We start from the raw sequence: 16,075 nt of genomic DNA, 5'->3' as shown, positions 1-16,075 counted from the left end.
TTAGACAATGCATGATAAAAAAACAAGCACCACTAAAAATGATTAGAAGATCTAACATTTTTTTAAAATAGATGTTATATGAATGTGATAAAAAATTCACAAGGTACAAAAGGGAACATCATGACAAGTATTCTTGCACACCATTCCTCTATTGCCCTTCTCCAGAAAAATACTATTGTTTCCATTTCTGCTGTGTCCACTCAAAGGTAATCTAGAATCTACAAATATTTATGTATTTATCTTTTATTAATGTTTTTTCAATTATTTGCCCTTTAAGAAAAGATCAAATAAAAGATCAAATAATAGCATATCTTGCCACTTTTCTTCACCTGTTGCACGCTTCTGCATACTTAACCATGTCATGTTATACTTGAAAATGGATATGTGAAAAAAAAGAGATAGAATATGTATTTTTATTCATTACACTGGCATCTAGTATTGCAAAATTTCATTTCATTTTTAATATACAGAAAGTCCTAGTGTGCAATAACTACACACCACATAGAGAGTCTCAGCTCTGAGATTACTTATACACTGATATAAGTAAAATATCAATAACATTCAGCATTAATTTTGGCCCTTACTCTACACCAGACATTGTTCTAAGCACTTTACACTTATTATCTCACATAATCCACATCCTTCAAATCCTTCTAATCCTAGTTTAAATGTTATCTCCTCAGAGAAACCTTCCCTTATCCAAGTAGACCTATCCTCTCCCCTTTTCCCATCATTTCCTACTATCTCATCCTGGTTTTTTTTTTTTTCCATCAGGACAGTTACCTATTCACCTGCTTGTTTGCTGTTGTCTCCCCAGATGGAGTAAGAGCTTTGTGGGTGGGGACTGTGTCAGTTCGGCTCACTGCAGTTATTTCCACTGAGTCCTAGGCTTCGGTGCCTGGCACAGAAGAGACACTCAGCCAGATATTTATTGAACTAAATACATAATGAGCAAAAAACAGTTTGTGAGGTAGACCTCAGTATGATCCCTATGATATGAATAAAGAAGCTAGGCCCTAGAGAGGGAAATAGAGTCAAGCCCAAATTAGTAATGTACAAAATTGGTATGAAACCCAGCACTGCTTGACCCTAGAATGCAAGCTCTCCACTGGTCTACTCTGACTACTCTGGTCTCAGAAACAGAAGATTGAGTACAATCTTGGTTGTGTGTGATCTTGAGTAATCTCCTTTTCCTCCCTGGGATTGTCTCTTCCATTGAAAAAAATGAGACGGCGGAGTTAGTAATCTTCCTTATAGCTATGATGGCTGAAAACAGAAAAGGAGACACTGAAGGGGTCAATAAGATGGGCTTGATGCCTTTAAGAGAGCTGAGTTTCCATTCAATAATTCCTACCTTCCTTCCTTCTGAGGATTTGCTGATCTTTACTCTATGCCAGGCACTGTGTTGGGGGCCCCTTTGGCATCCAAAGACTAATAGGATAAGTCCCTGCCATTAAGGTGCTCGGCCTGATGGGTCTAAAGCAGACCTATTAATAGCTGCTTGAAGTACAGTACAGGTCTTTGCCATAATAGTAATATGTACATGTCCCTTGGTAGTGCAGAAGAGGAAGGGCTTAGCTTCCTCTCTTGTGTGTGTGTGGTCGTGGGGATGGTGGTACACACATAGCCAGGGAGGGATGCGGCATACTGCTGAGCTGGGCCTTAGAGCTAGAATAGTTTTCCAGGTGGACAAGGCAGAGCTGTGACTTCTTGGATACAAGAGACATCATGTCCAGAGCACACCCAGAACCAGCACAATGTGCTGATGATTGCTAGGGCAGAGTCTTGGCTCCCAGAGGATTGAACTATGTAGAAGGAACCCATGAAGAGCGATGCTGGAGAGTTTGGACTTTACTCCTGAGGGCAGTGGCATGGCCAAATCATATTTATATTTTATTTTTAGAAGATCACTTTGGCAGTGGTAGAACTGGAGGAGGGTGATGAGGTGAAAAGTGTAGAAACCGGTTAGAAGGCTTTGCGGTGGTCAGGGAAGAGATGAGGAACACCTGTACCTCAGGTATTCCCACAGAGTTGCAAAGGAACTAGATAAATTGGGGATTTTTTTTTAAAGGTAGGGTTTGTTTTTTTTTTTAAAGGTAGAGGAGAAGGACTTAAAGGTTGGTTGGATAAGGGATAATAAAATGAGACGGAGGGTCTTATTGTGCCGGGTTGGCTGGCCAAGTATAAAATGGTTCCCTTAATAATTACATGGAATTTGGAGTTGAATGGGAGAAATAATGATGTTGGCTTTGAGTATGTTAAGTTTGGGATGTCTCTCAGCCAGGAGGGAAAGCTCTAGCTCCCTCCTCCCTTTCCAGAATAGCATTCCCAGCTCAAGTCAGACGTCCTCCATCCTCCGGCTGGTTTCCTGCAGTCCTCAATCGAGGATAAGATTCTCCAAGACCTTACTGGAATTCCTGAGCTCCCGTATCCTTCAAGGACATAGCTGGGTATTAAAAACTCTCCGGATCCTTAATGATAGAGTGAGAAAGGATCCTTAACTTGCTTTTTAAAATCAGATGCTGGCTTCAGTGAAGCAAACTCTCCTGCCTCTTGCAAGCAACGATCTTTGAGAAAGAAACCATTTCCTGTGGGGGTAGCTCTGGCCCTGACCGTCTCTGGCTCTCAGGTTGGCTCCCAAGAAGCCCCCACCTGCTTAGGGAGCGGCTTTAAGGGGGAAAAAAAGAAGAAGGTAATGAGGTTGTGTAGCATGCAGCCTGGTTCTGCCTGGCTGCTGGAGAAAGCCCAGAGACTTAGAGGCTTAACCACCACCCCTGGGTGGGTGGCCCCAACGCCTAGCCAAGACTCCATATAGCCTCAACTCTTCCCCCAAATGACGGGGCTGGGATCCTCCCCAGCTGACTCGAATCTCCAGCCACTCAGCAGGCGGTGGAGGGCCAAGCCCGTGGGCTCAATTAGGGACTGGCCCCTAGGGTCCTGCCGGGGAAGGGAATATACAACCCAGGAGGCAGGTCAGTCACCCGGGCCGTGGCATCTCCCTGGCTCCCACAGCCGATGTCCAAAGGCAGGACACACCCTGTGTCCCACTCCCACCTTCATAGGACGGTACCAGAATCTGCTACCTCTACCCCGCCCTCTGCTCATTCACTACCCCCACTGTCTTGCCCATAAATCCCTAAAGCACAGGGTAGCACGATTCCTCCCGCTTCCCTGCGGGGCCTGAAGCTGGGCACTAAAGCAGTGCAGTCCCAAGCTTCCCCTGCAGAAGCCGCGCTCCCCACTCGGTTCGGGGGTAGAGGGGGCGCGAGAGAGCAAGTGGGAGGACGTCCCATCCTCCGCATCCTCCTCCCGGTCCCGGCGCGCAGGGTGGGAGCGCTGCGCCGCTCCGCGCTGCGCATCTCGGCCCGCTCGCCGCCTGCCCCCCTGCCCTAGCTGGGCCACCTCCCCGGGCCGCCGGTGGAGGGCTACTGGGCGCTAACGTTACGCTGTTTCCGGTTTTCCAGCGGGCTCTGGTTTCCCCTCCCAAGGCGGCGGCGGCGGCGGCGGAGCGGCGGAGCCCCCCAAATGGCCTGGCCAGATGCGGCAGGTTTGCTGCTTAGCGCTGCCGCCGCCGCCGCCAGTGGAGAAGGCTCGGTGCAGCAGCTACAGCGACAGCAGCAGCAGCGAGAGGAGCAGCAGCAGCAGCGGCAGCGGCAGCAGCGGCGAGAGCGGCAGGAGCAGCAGCAGCCACATCAACAGCAGCAGCATCTCTCGTCCCGCTGCGCCCCCAAAGCCGCGGCCGCCGCAACAGCCGCAGCTCCGCAGCCCCGCAGCCCGGAGAGCCGCCGCCCGCTCGCGAGCCGCAGCCGCCGGAGGCATGAGGCGCGACCCGGCCCCCGGCTTCTCTATGCTGCTCTTCGGTGTGTCGCTCGCCTGCTACTCGCCTAGCCTCAAGTCGGTGCAGGACCAGGCGTACAAGGCGCCCGTGGTGGTGGAGGGCAAGGTACAGGGGCTGGCCCCGGCCGGCGGCGGCTCCAGCTCCAACAGCACCCGCGAGCCGCCCGCCTCGGGTCGGGTGGCGCTGGTGAAGGTGCTGGACAAGTGGCCGCTCCGGAGCGGGGGACTGCAGCGCGAGCAGGTGATCAGCGTGGGCTCCTGTGCGCCGCTCGAAAGGAACCAGCGCTATATCTTTTTCCTGGAGCCCACGGAGCAGCCCTTGGTCTTTAAGACAGCCTTTGCCCCTCTCAACACCAACGGCAAAAACCTCAAGAAAGAGGTGGGCAAGATCCTGTGCACTGACTGCGGTGAGTTGCCCCCTCTCTCTGCTGGAGAAAGGGGGGAGGGGCGAGGTGGTGGAAGATGGGGGTGGGGCGGGAGGTATCTGCAGGTGCCCGGGCCTGGCAGCGCCCGGGGCCGCTGGTGAGGGGTGGGGGTGGGGAGTGGCGGGAGAACGGGTGGTGGGGCTGCCCCTGGGCAGGGCTTTTGGCATGGTGGGTGACGAGGTTGGTATTGGGGAGAAAGAAGATTAGGCTCGAAGTGTGCCAGGGCTGGGGGGCGGGGGGACGCGCTGGCCTGTGCCAGCAGGGATCTGCGGCTGATGTATGGCATGTGGGGCTGGAAAGCTGCCACCATAGCCCAGTAGCGGCAGGAAAAACGGAGAGGTCCGCGTGTTGCTGGCCCGAAGCTCAGTGAGTCAGGAGTGACCCTCGGAGGCCTTGCCCGCTCTGCTCCCAAGGGCCTGCCTTGCCCAGGCTGGCAGGGTCTGCAGGAGCAGCTGGGCAGACTCCCAGGCTGTGAAGGCCTCCGCTTACAAGTTCTCCTAGGGAATGATGGCCCCCGCCCCCTCCTTCCTCTCCTGGGCTTCGGGCTCAGCTCATCCACACCGCTGGCTGGCGCAGGCAGAGTTGGACTTTTTCTGCTACTGTTTTCTGTCCCCCATGTGGTTCAGGGTTTTGTTTTGTTTTGTTTTCCTCCATCGTGATTGCTTGTCTTTGCTGAGCTGGTTGCACAGCCCTCTCTTAACCTCCAGTACTAGTGAGCAGACAGCTCTTTTGGCTGTTTCTGCGAGATCTTCCTAGGTCTGTTGCTTGTGATGACGGGTGAAATAGAGTAACTTCTCCTGAATGCTGGGAAGTTCAGCTCTGACATCTTACCGCGCAGGATGTGTTGACTGCATATCTCATCTTCATGATGTTGGGTGCTGCACAGGAATGCAGGTGATGAGAAACAACACTGAAGTCTGTCGATGTGTGCAGCTGAGAATGGAGTCTCCCATGTCAAAAGTCAAAGAAATGTCAGTTTAAGATCTTTTCCTCTTTGTCCCTGAATCCAGTAATTACTTCTCAGGAAGCTATTTCAAACCAAATTGTGGCTGGACTGGAGTGTTTGGTGTTAGCCTGTCTTGTGCTTATTCATATTGAGGTTTCATTTCGTCCCAACTAAGGCTGAATTTGATGTTTGTAGTGTGCATCTGAGCTGTGCAGTCACTGAATTGTGATAGATACCCTGGTCTGTCATAGAAGTTGGTATATTTACTAGTTTACCAACTGCTTCTGAGTAGTGTAAATAAGACTGAGTAGCAAAGAATGTGTAACAGCTCGGAGGAAGTTTTGCTGCCCTCATCTTCCTAGATCAATGCCTTTGACTTTTGGAAGCTTCTTTTCTTCCGCATGTCCCCTGCCCCCTCCCTGCCCCTGTCCTTCAGAAGACAAATTTTAGTTTGTGGTGGGAACTATATCTAGGTATTATGTTAAACTGTGATCACTTTAATCAGAAGAATCTTGCAGTGTCTTAATAAGGAAGAAAGAAACTTTTGGTGGTAACAGCAGTTTCTCTCTCTGACATTGTTCTGAGGAATATTGTTGACTGCTCTTTAATGTTGGTTTTATGCTCTGAAACATTTTATGATAAGTTGAGACCAGTTAAGAATTTCTAATTTTTTATTCTGTTAAGTGATTTTTTTTTTTCCCCCTGAGATTCCTTGGGGGAGCTGTGGAACTGTATTATGCAGCGAGAAATAGATAGTAAAAACATTTATTGAACCTTGTCCAAGGACAGCTTCTGTTTGGGTTTTCAGTGAGTTGCTCCTGAGTGTGCACTGTGTACATCACCACCTAATCCCCAGGCTGGTGCACCAAGCCCCAGTGGTCATCATCCCCTGTCTTGCTCCTCTGTTCCCCCTTCTTCCTTCAGTTATACCTTGTTTGTTTTAGTGAGTGTTTAATAGCTTAATAGTTGAATGTGGAGATCATGAAAGACCTCGGGGTCAGAAATACAGTCCACTTTTAGGTTGCGATCATCTCGTAAACATAGCATGTGTAATGTAGTTCTCAGAAAGGTAAATTTAGGGCTGCAAGCACTGCTCATGAGAAGGCCCTCACATCACAGATTATCAAGGGGCAGGAACATGTATGGGAGTAAACATTTTAGAATACAAAAATTTTTGCTTTGAATTGATGGTAAATAGATACACATCAGGTTGGGGGGAGCTTTATGTAAGCAGATTAGAAATTAAAGGACATTTTCTGGAGAAAACGTGTGGAACTGGTGATAATATGACAGAAGAGCATAAACGGCATTTTCTTATTTTCTACAATGTTTTTAAAGAAAACATGCACTAGTAATGGTATATTAAATAAGGAAGCAAATCTTTTTAACTAACCACAACACCTTCCTTGTGTTCAGCAGGAAATAACTAACAAATTCATTTTCTGTTTTCTATGTCTAAAGAAAACCCTCTGGGCCAAAGGGTCATTGGGAACATTTTCTCCTTGGAGCAGATCTGCCCATTGCAAAATAGGGAAACTGGCACCTGGAAACTGTCATCATGGCCCTTATATTGAGCAACTGTGGTTGAATTGTTACTTTGTTTAGCCAGTTTCAGCTCTGAACTGTCTGGATTCTGGGAGGTATGGTTCCTAGGGAGATCTTTCAGAAAGCTGTATTTTGGTGGGCCAGGATCTGGGGACAAGGTGCCCTATGGAGAGATGAAGGTCTTCGTAAGTGAGTAATTTTACCACAAGTATGAAATGTTGACTTGAAACCTGTGAAATCCTCCTGGAATAGCAGTATTTGCCAGAGGCCTTTTTTATAGATCTAATGTGTATCATTCATCCCAAATTACTACCTCTGGTGGTAAAGAGTGGAGTAAAATCTTTGCATTTCTCAGAAGACTACATACATGGATGTGTTTTCTGCACCTTCTGAGGGAAGAACAGGAAAAAGATTCAAAAAGGACTCTCAGGGGTTAGAAATTCTGTACAATGCTATGAAAGCATCCTGTTCTGCAAATAGTCCTGCATTTTTAATGATGGCTGCATATATTTTGGCTTAATCACACCCTTTCTTGTTGCTCTCCTATATGTATATGGCTTTTAAATTGTTTCATTATTAAATAGATGCAATAAATATAATTTTTTTTTTCTTAAAGAAAGATCATTCTTCCTTTGGGACTTTCTGAATTGGCGTTTTCTTCCAATATATAGTGTACTTTGTTGTTAAAGATAGAAAAGGTGTATTCCTAGGGATCTTTATGTTCTTTAGAATAGTTTAAATTAATGTGGCACTCAGATTCACATATTAGAGCAAGGTAGTCCACAACATTCAGTATAGCAAAAGCAACTGCATATTTTTAAAATGCTGTTTATTTAAAGAATCTTTTCTTCCCCAGCCAGCTGGAAACCCAGCTGTGCTGCAGCTAGAAGATGGGAAAGTGAAAGTAGATTAGAAACTGACCGGTCCTAGTAGTGAGGACAGGCTTGGTTATAGATTTAAGGGTAGAATTATCATTATAATGTCATTATTTCTTTCAGTGGCTGTGTTTCTCAGCCGATAGGGATTCTTGGGGCAGGAACCATATCTTATCTTTGAGGTCTTTCTCCTTTCCTGCCCTTTAATGTTTGGTACTGCCCCTGGTTTACAGAGGGATTCTCCCAAGTGTCTTTTGAATGGGTGAAGTCAAGTGAAGTTCAAAAAGCAGGCCTCCAGATTAATACTAAACCAGTCTTATTTCTCCTATCTGTGACACCAAGTGTGGTGCTGAAAAGCTGTGTTTGATGATAAGCCCTTACCTGTCGCTATGGGAACCTTTTTTTCTTAAGGAGTTGTTATCAACTAGAGTACTTAACCACAATGTGCTTAATCATTATGCTGATTAGTGTTAATGGGATTTGTGGAGAATCTACATCTTGTTGGAGAAGACTCCCCCTTTTTTTTAGAGGGCAGTTAATCACCTCCCCCAACTCCCATGTCTGAACAGAAATAACTATCAGCTTGAATTAACAAAAGATCTGGGAGCTAGAGGGGGTGGTATATTAACTAAGTAGGTGACTAACTTCTTCTTGGTCCCAGTGCTCTTAACTATCTTTTGTTATCTGGGATATTTTAATTTCATTTTCTAATAGCAAACATGTCATTAACTTTTCTCTTATAAGATTGTATATATAGTTTGAATATGTAAAACCTTCATATGGCTCAAAATTTAGAAAGCACACAAGAATATACAGTGAAAAGTTTCCTTCTTTTCCCCTGTCCTCAGCTTCCCAGATCTTAGGCAATTATTACATATCTTGAAATGTGTATTTCCCTAAAAGCAAAATATTTTTCAAAGTAATCTTGTATTTTTTCTTAACAGATGGAGAATGTTATTTTTCCATTAAGTCAATGTTATGGTAAATTCTTCCCCAGTAGTATATATATAACTTTTTTTTAAACCTAATCCAAGATCTCAACCAGTATCCTGCCTTACAAATATAACCCTAGGGTAAGGAATAAAAATGCCAACTTATTTTTCAGATACTTTGCCATTAAGAAGTTTTCCATGACAGTGCATTTTGCGAGTGAGTCTTAATTGAGATGCTCAGAGGAAGATGCAGAGGTTTGTCACTGAGCTTTAGGGCAGCAGCTCTACTCACACAGCAGTTGCTGCTGTTTGCACTCTTGGTAGGTCATCTCACAATAGTGTCCATGTGGGAAATCACATGATCCCGTATATGGGAAGAGAAAACTCCACAGTGCCTGATTGCTTTAATTCTCATTTAGAAGCCAAAGACCCCAGTTGCAGAGAAAGAATTTGATTTTGACCATATTCGTGTAAAACTGGTAGGAATCCACAGTGAATGGGCCACTCGAATACAATTTTGAAGTACGTTTAAGGTAGCTGACTTGAATGTAGTGTTAAATTTTCAGAGGATCAAAGAATTGCCATTTGGATAAGTAGGGTTTAAAGCAAATATGCAAACCTAAACATTGGGCATTCTTAACCCTCTAAAGCCTATTGGCTTAGTGGCACATGGCAGTTAGTGGCACAGAACACTGACTTAGAAAAGGAATGATGATCTCAGTATCAGTGAATTTTCCCCTGTGTAGTCTTTGACACTTGTTCTTGGGACTTTCTTTTCAGGATCTGAGGTGTTGTTAGTATAATTTACGCCAAAAGTAAAAGGAATTTCCCTCCAAATTTTGAGTTTGGAAGGATGTGTGTGAAATGGGGATTTTTGTCTTACTTGTTTCCTGTGAATTAACCCTTCCCACTTACTTATTGGAATATGTACATTGAATTTCAAGAGATGATATAGGGAACTCTTTAGAAAATTGGGACAGTAAATGAAATGAACATTGGGCATTATGACAAGTTTGGAAAAATGACTGTCATGTGAAATTCAAGTAGACTCCTTTAAAAACAACAGTGCACATGGATGATCTTGGTGAGCAGCGTTTCAAGCAAGCCTGTAGGAACTGAAGCAAACCTGGAGGATGATTAAAAGGCTTTAGTATGACATGAAAGAGGATGTGCTGTACCCACATCAAGAGCTGGGAAGCTTTTGCCAGCCTGGGATCAGAAGACAGAGAGTCACACTGACTGAGAGCTTTTGGTGCTAATCAGCTGTGATGTTTTTGGTAATTATGAAATGAGGTTGAGTTAAGGAGCCTTCTTGCTCTGGCTAGTTGCTGCTGGCACAATGTGGCATGCAAGCTCCATTCTACAGTAACATTCCCTTCCTGCTCTGTACATGCAGTGAGATCCAAACAGCCTCTCCAGGGACCTTCTCTGGGACAGAGCCTGTAGGTCTTGTCTGTGCCTCAGCTCAGAACCTGATTGTGCTGCTTGCCTCCTGGGGTGGGGCTGGAGGCAGTTAACATTCCATTTGCCCTTGCCGATGTTTCCAGAGTAGCAGAGGCACAGGTATCCTAGAGAGTTTCCTTATTCCATTAGCACCACAGACCCCCAAGATGTGATGTTCAGGTTTCTTTTTATTCTCTCTTCTGAAACAGAATCTCTAATGGTTCTCTTTTTTCTTTGTTTCCTGCCTTGTACTGAGGACTTTGGCTTCCCCACCTCCTTCCCTCACTCGTCTCTTTGTACAGATTGAGGATCTGTCTGTTCTTTAGGCTAGGATGTTTTACTTGGTCTTGATCTTGGTCTAAACAGAAGCCAAGCTGAACTAACATTACTTAGGATTGAATGAGAGTAAGGTTACCACATGGCTAAATACCTGGTCCAGCCCGTGGGAAAGTCAGGACATCATTAATTTGTGACAGTGATGCAATTTGGTATCCTAGAGTTTGTATTATTACTAAAAGAACTTCCTTTCATTTCCATCTTTCAAGTGTTTGCTTCAACAAGTATTGGAATGTATGCTCTGTGTAAAGAACTAGATACTTTAGGGGAGCTGCATCAGACACAGTCCCTGTCACCAAGGAGCTTATAATCTAAAAGTACAAAGATGTAACAGTAATTCAATCTAGCATATGATAAATGCCATAAGATATACCAATGTAGTGCTTTTGGAAGGAGGGCAAAAGTCATAAAAGAAAGATCTGGTTAGAGGATTAAAGTTTCTTTGATAAGTAGTTTGAGATGGGATTTTAAGAGTCAGATAGATGAGGTGGAGGTGGTTTATGGATAGAGATGAGCTAATTGATTAAATCAATTCCTATAAACAGAATAGCATTCTCAGTAGCAGAGGGGCATGTATGTAGTATACAAAACAACCAGAAAGAAAGGGACAAATGGGCACAGGATCTAGAGAGGTAAATTAGGATGATATTTCCACCCACCTTGAGTGCTAGACTCATGAGTTTATTTGTAATTATGGAAGTAGTACTTGAAGGCTTAGGTTAAAAGCAGCTCAGTAATGTGTTGTAGTTTTCAGTAAATGAGTCTTTTACATATTTTTCCTTAGTACTTCATGTTTTCTGGATGCTTTTGTAAATGGCATTTTTGTTTAATTTTGTTTTCCACTTATTCATTGCTGCTGCTGCTGCTACTGCTGCTAAGTTGCTTCAGTTGTGTCCAACTCTGTGACCCCATAGACGGCAGCCCACCAGGCCCCACTGTCCCTGGGATTCTCCAGGCAAGAACACTGGAGTGGGTTGCCATTTCCTCCTCCAATGCATGAAAGTGAAAAGTGAAAGTGAAGTCGCTCAGTCATGTCCGACTCTTAGCGACCCCATGGACTGCAGCCTACCAGGCTCCTCCATCCATGGGATTTTCCAGGCAAGAGTACTGGAGTGGGGTGCCATTGCCTTCTCCTATTCATTGCTAGCATATAGAAAAAATTTGTTTTTTTTTTTTTATTCATTGCTAGCATATAGAAAAACAATTTTTAAAATATTGACTTTGTATCCTGTGACCTTAATAAATTCACTTATTCACTTGAATAACCCTTTTTGGGGGGTAGAGTTTCTAAGGATTTTTTTCTATGTACATGACTATATTGTCAGTGAAGAAGAGACAGCTTTGCTTTTTCCTTTCTAATCTGTTTGCCTTTATTTCTTTTTCTTGCCTTATTCCACTGGCTGCAACTGCCAAGTATAATGTTGAATAAGTGTAATGAAAATGAACATCCTTGTCCTATTCTTTGGGGGAAAACATTTATAGACTTTCACTATTAAGGATGTTAGCTGAAGGTTTTTCTTCTTTTAAAAAGAAAGTCTGCTAACTATAGTGTAATGACTGAGAGTTTGTGCTGTACAGCCAAGTGAACCTGAGTTCAGAAACCATCTTCTACATTTTGTGACTAGGTGATGTTGGGCATATTACATTCTGTATCTCAGTTTTCTATAAATGGTGATAGTGATTGCTCATAATAGGATTGCTATGAGTATTAAATGAGATAATGCATGTAAAATAATTAATACAGCACTTGCTCAATAAGTGTTATCAACAAAATCTTCTTAACTTAGACCAACATGAGCAACTAGTAAGTGAAAATACTAAGTTCTGGAGGACTGGAGGCAGACAAGGGGAGAAATTTTTATTGACAACTGTATTATATCTGTGGTCTCATTGTAGGGAAGCCCATGAGACTCCAGGATATGAATGCTGGGCCTATGGAGCTCCCAAGTAGACTACAAATTTTAATGTGTCCATGGGTCTATGTAGTCAATTTTTTGAGAAGCTCATGGATAGAAACTGCTTTTCTCTGTTTCACCAATGGGAGGACTAAGACTCAGACTCCAAATTGACCCTTTCAAAATTTCATCATGCTTGTGGGGTCAACCAAGGGTTCACATTCAGGAGTCCTGCCAGGCTGCTCTTTTACTTTGACAGGTCTTATCTTAAATTGTATTGTTAGGAGGAGTTGCTGAAAGTCCCTGGAAAATGGCTGAAAGCGTCCTTTTTCCTTTCAAAGAAAGTAGGTTCCTGATTCATCCTGATTTGATTTGGGGGTTTCCAGAGTTGGGGATGGGTTTACACTGAATCATTCATACTCTTTCTTTCCTTGTTTCTACACTGGGCTGGGCTGGGTCTGGTGGCTGTCTTGGGTCAGAGAGGGTACAGGTGGTGGCATGTAAGAGGTGGCATTTGGGGAGCTTGTGGGGTTTAATTTTAATTAATTAATTGATGTGTGGCACCCATTGGAACCCATTGGAAGTATGAAGCTTTGCTCCTTAAATGTTTTAGAACAAAGACTCTGCTTCCTCTAAATATCTGCTGGGTATTATTACCCCTCAGATCCTAGACTGGCCACACATTCTTGACCTCAAGAAGTATTGTTTTTTCTTATTCTTGGACTTTAAGTGTTTATGGCCTATATCACTTGTATGACACATCATTTAATGCCATGGACTGCTAATTATCTTGCTAGGGTCAGTGTCTTAGCTCCTTCTCCTGATTATAAGATCTTTGGGGCCTGAAACTTAAGATATGGTTTTGTAAATATTTGGTTACTGGCTATTGCTAAGTAAGGGAGCAGTTAGACCTTTGCTTTAGATCACAAAGTAAGATCACTTTGTCCCAGATAGATTTTGAGATTCCTCAAATGTCAGCTCAGGCTAAGGGACTAGACTAACTATGGAAAACGTCTTCAGACATTTGGATAAAAGGCAGAATTTTGCTGCTTTGTTATGTTTCAGGGTTTTGTTTTGTTTTTTCCCTTGATAGTCTATAGTTTCTTCTTTTTCTTGTGAGTAATTCTCTGTTCTTGAGTTTTAGAACTATCTCTAGATGGTTTTCCTAATACATGTCAATATTTTTGCTTGTGTTTCATTCCTGTCTTTTAGTTCATTTGCATTCTGCAAAATTCTTCAGTCTTACTTGCCATGTGAGCTTTTTGGATGTTCCCTCTCCTGGTCTCTCACTGGAATGGCCAGTTGGATTCTGTTACTCTGGCTGGTTCATGCTTCAGGCTGAATACCTTAAAGAAGTAAGAGGCATCTTACTGAGGTAAACTGAGATCACAAATTGGGAGTGATTGTACCTCTTTGCCTTTGGGCAGCTTGGGGGCTTCTGGAGGCCAGTACAGGTTCTTGGATCATTCTTTTTTTCTGAAAGTGTATGGAGTAGAAGCCCAGTGTTTCTTCATATCTCTCTTTTAGCATGTTCATTCTTTCGCCATTTCCTTAAAACGAGGCATTTTCTGCCATATCTGCTCGGCTAAATTACTGGGTGGGGGTGGGAGGGTCCTCACTAGAGCAAGTTCTTTTCCAGCTCAGGGCTCCTAAGGGCTCTCAGTCATCACTTTGTCGCAGGCTGTGGCCCTCAGCTTCCTCAAGTCAGAGTCCTTTTCACTAGTGCCTGTGGCCGTACACATAATCTCAGTATAGCTCCTCACCATGTTGCTTAAGCCACTAATGAATTTCACAAGCGCTACCCAGTTGATGGCTCTTCTCTGGAGTAATTTTATATGGCTTTAGAGAAGAGAGTTTATTTAGCAGTCAGGACAGAACAGGTGGATTAAGTAGATGATCTGCTATGTCTGAATTCCTGTTTCTGAGTGAGAAATAAAGTAACAGCAGGGCCGCGTCCAGTGCAGCTTTCCCAACAATGTCATTGGTTGATTGTATTTCAGAGAAAAATAATAATAATTTGAAAGAGAATAATGTTTTTAAAAGGAAGAATGGAGTCTCACACCATGAAATGACTCATTTATTACAGAGTGAAACCAAGGATCACAAATGAAGTGTTTCTTTCAAAGGACACTGGGGCTTCCAAAGGCAGTCTGTCTGACTGCTCACTCATAAAGGGTTTCCTTTTCAGTCTGTTAGATGAGTTTCACTTCTGAGACCTTCTTACCTGGCGCTCTATCCCCCCACCATATCCCATCTTGCTCCAGCCCTTCTACTTAGGCCTGTTGTCATACTTGCTATGTCATAAATGTAACAGCCATCCCTCAGCCAAGAAGCAGAGAAGTTTCCAGAAATTTCTAGTACAAAGTTCCCAGTCTTTCCTTGGACTTTATGTCTGATGGACCTAGTGGGAAAATAGGAACAAGGCAAGAGATAGGTACGTATGCAGGTAAAACTGTACCTAACAACTTGGGCTAAATTTCTGTTAAGTCCAATTCTTTTAGACAAAATATGGGGCTTTTCCAAGAAAAACTTCCCCCATATTTTTAGGTCTCATTTTCAAAAGAAAATGCTCTCTCCAAAAAGGCTAGTAGCGTTCACTGTCCTCTTAGTAACATTTAGATTAAATTGTCTTGGCCAAGTACTGACAATAAACCCTTTCAGATGGCACCGCTGGGGCTCGGCCCAAGTGATTCTGGTCAATACTGGGAAAATCCTAAGATATGGAGCCTCATAAAATACTTCGGACAGAGCAAGATTTAACCAGCTCTGAGAGACACTCCTTGCTGCTGGGAAAGAAGGTAATTTGTAGGATGAAGAGAGGCACATGGGCACATGGGTGGCCCTCAGATTGGGAGTTTGCCGTCTTTGTTTCTTAGTAGGTTTCCGCTGTTCGTGGTTTGCACTCAGCTGACTGAGAGGGCATCTGGGAGCTGGAGCTGAGTCTGTTTCCCTTGGGATACTGTTTTCACCTTGGCCAGTTTTACCCCAGCTTCTACCTTTGCCCACACAGAAGATGGACTTTGTGCTTCTCATGTGTGGTGTCACAGCCTCAGGGCCTCTGGTGAAGGGTCTGCACCAGGCCCAGAGCTTGTTGTACAGAAGTAAGAATTAAAGCATTTGGTTTTACATTACTTCTGTGAAGGGATCACTTGTGCTGTGTCTGGAAGAAAACATCAAGCTGATAAAGGTTCCCAAGGGGTTTGGACTTCCCTGTTGATGGATCCACCTGCCAATGTAGGAGATGGGGTAAAATACCCGGGTTGGGAAGATCCCCTGGAGTAGGAAATGGCAACTCACTCGAGTTTCTTCCCTGGAAAGTTCCATGGATAGAGGAGCCTGGCAGGGTACAGTCCATGGGGTCACAAAGAGTCAGACACAACTTAGTGACTTAGCACACATGCACACATGTCCAGTGGGTTTGATGGTTTTCACTGGGCCAAGGTCATGAACCATGTTTTTTAAAGAAAGTATAAGAGTTTACTTTTCTCACCTCTTAAGTTAAATAACAGCCTCATAATTCCAGAGTAGGGGTGAGCATTGCCACTGACAGAGAAAGAGGAGAAAGGGCCAGTGGTGCTGCTGTCTACATGCGGCGTGCCCATTTGTGTCTGACTGTTCAACCATAAAGACTGAAGCTGGTTTGTGGATCCTGCTGTGGTTGCTCCAGTATTTTGGAGATATAATGTTTGGTTCTCTTCTCTCCCGCTTCCTTCACAGATCCTTCCATCACTATTTTTCTTTTCAGCACTTTGTAAAGGTTATGTTTCCTAACAGATCGTCCTTGGTTCTCTTCTCAATTTACCTAATCCATTTTGAAATTTCAGCTCCGTATACTGTAGTG

The 16,075-nt window shown here is 44.1% G+C and overlaps 1 protein-coding gene across 3 annotated transcripts in view; it reads left to right on the top strand.

The window, feature by feature from the left end:
• The first annotated feature begins 1,577 nt into the window (after positions 1-1,577).
• Positions 1,578-16,075, top strand: part of NRG2 (neuregulin 2) — a 199,138-nt gene continuing 184,640 nt past the window's right edge. Inside the window, exons 1-3 of one of the 3 annotated variants that reach the window (XM_055555340.1) lie at positions 1,578-2,427; positions 2,520-2,972; positions 3,465-4,244. In XM_055555340.1, coding sequence (XP_055411315.1) covers positions 2,834-2,972; positions 3,465-4,244 — 919 coding nt within the window. In that variant the 5' untranslated portion in view covers positions 1,578-2,427; positions 2,520-2,833. Of the gene's footprint in view, positions 3,067-3,464; positions 4,245-16,075 lie in introns of all 3 variants that reach the window. The other 2 variants (XM_055555332.1, XM_055555350.1) reach the window with 2 other exon arrangements.

This window comes from Bubalus kerabau, chromosome 1 (genome assembly GCF_029407905.1).
Source record: "Bubalus kerabau isolate K-KA32 ecotype Philippines breed swamp buffalo chromosome 1, PCC_UOA_SB_1v2, whole genome shotgun sequence".
Classification (NCBI taxonomy): Eukaryota; Metazoa; Chordata; class Mammalia; order Artiodactyla; family Bovidae; genus Bubalus; species Bubalus kerabau.
This window is presented reverse-complemented; position numbering and strand designations above follow the sequence as displayed.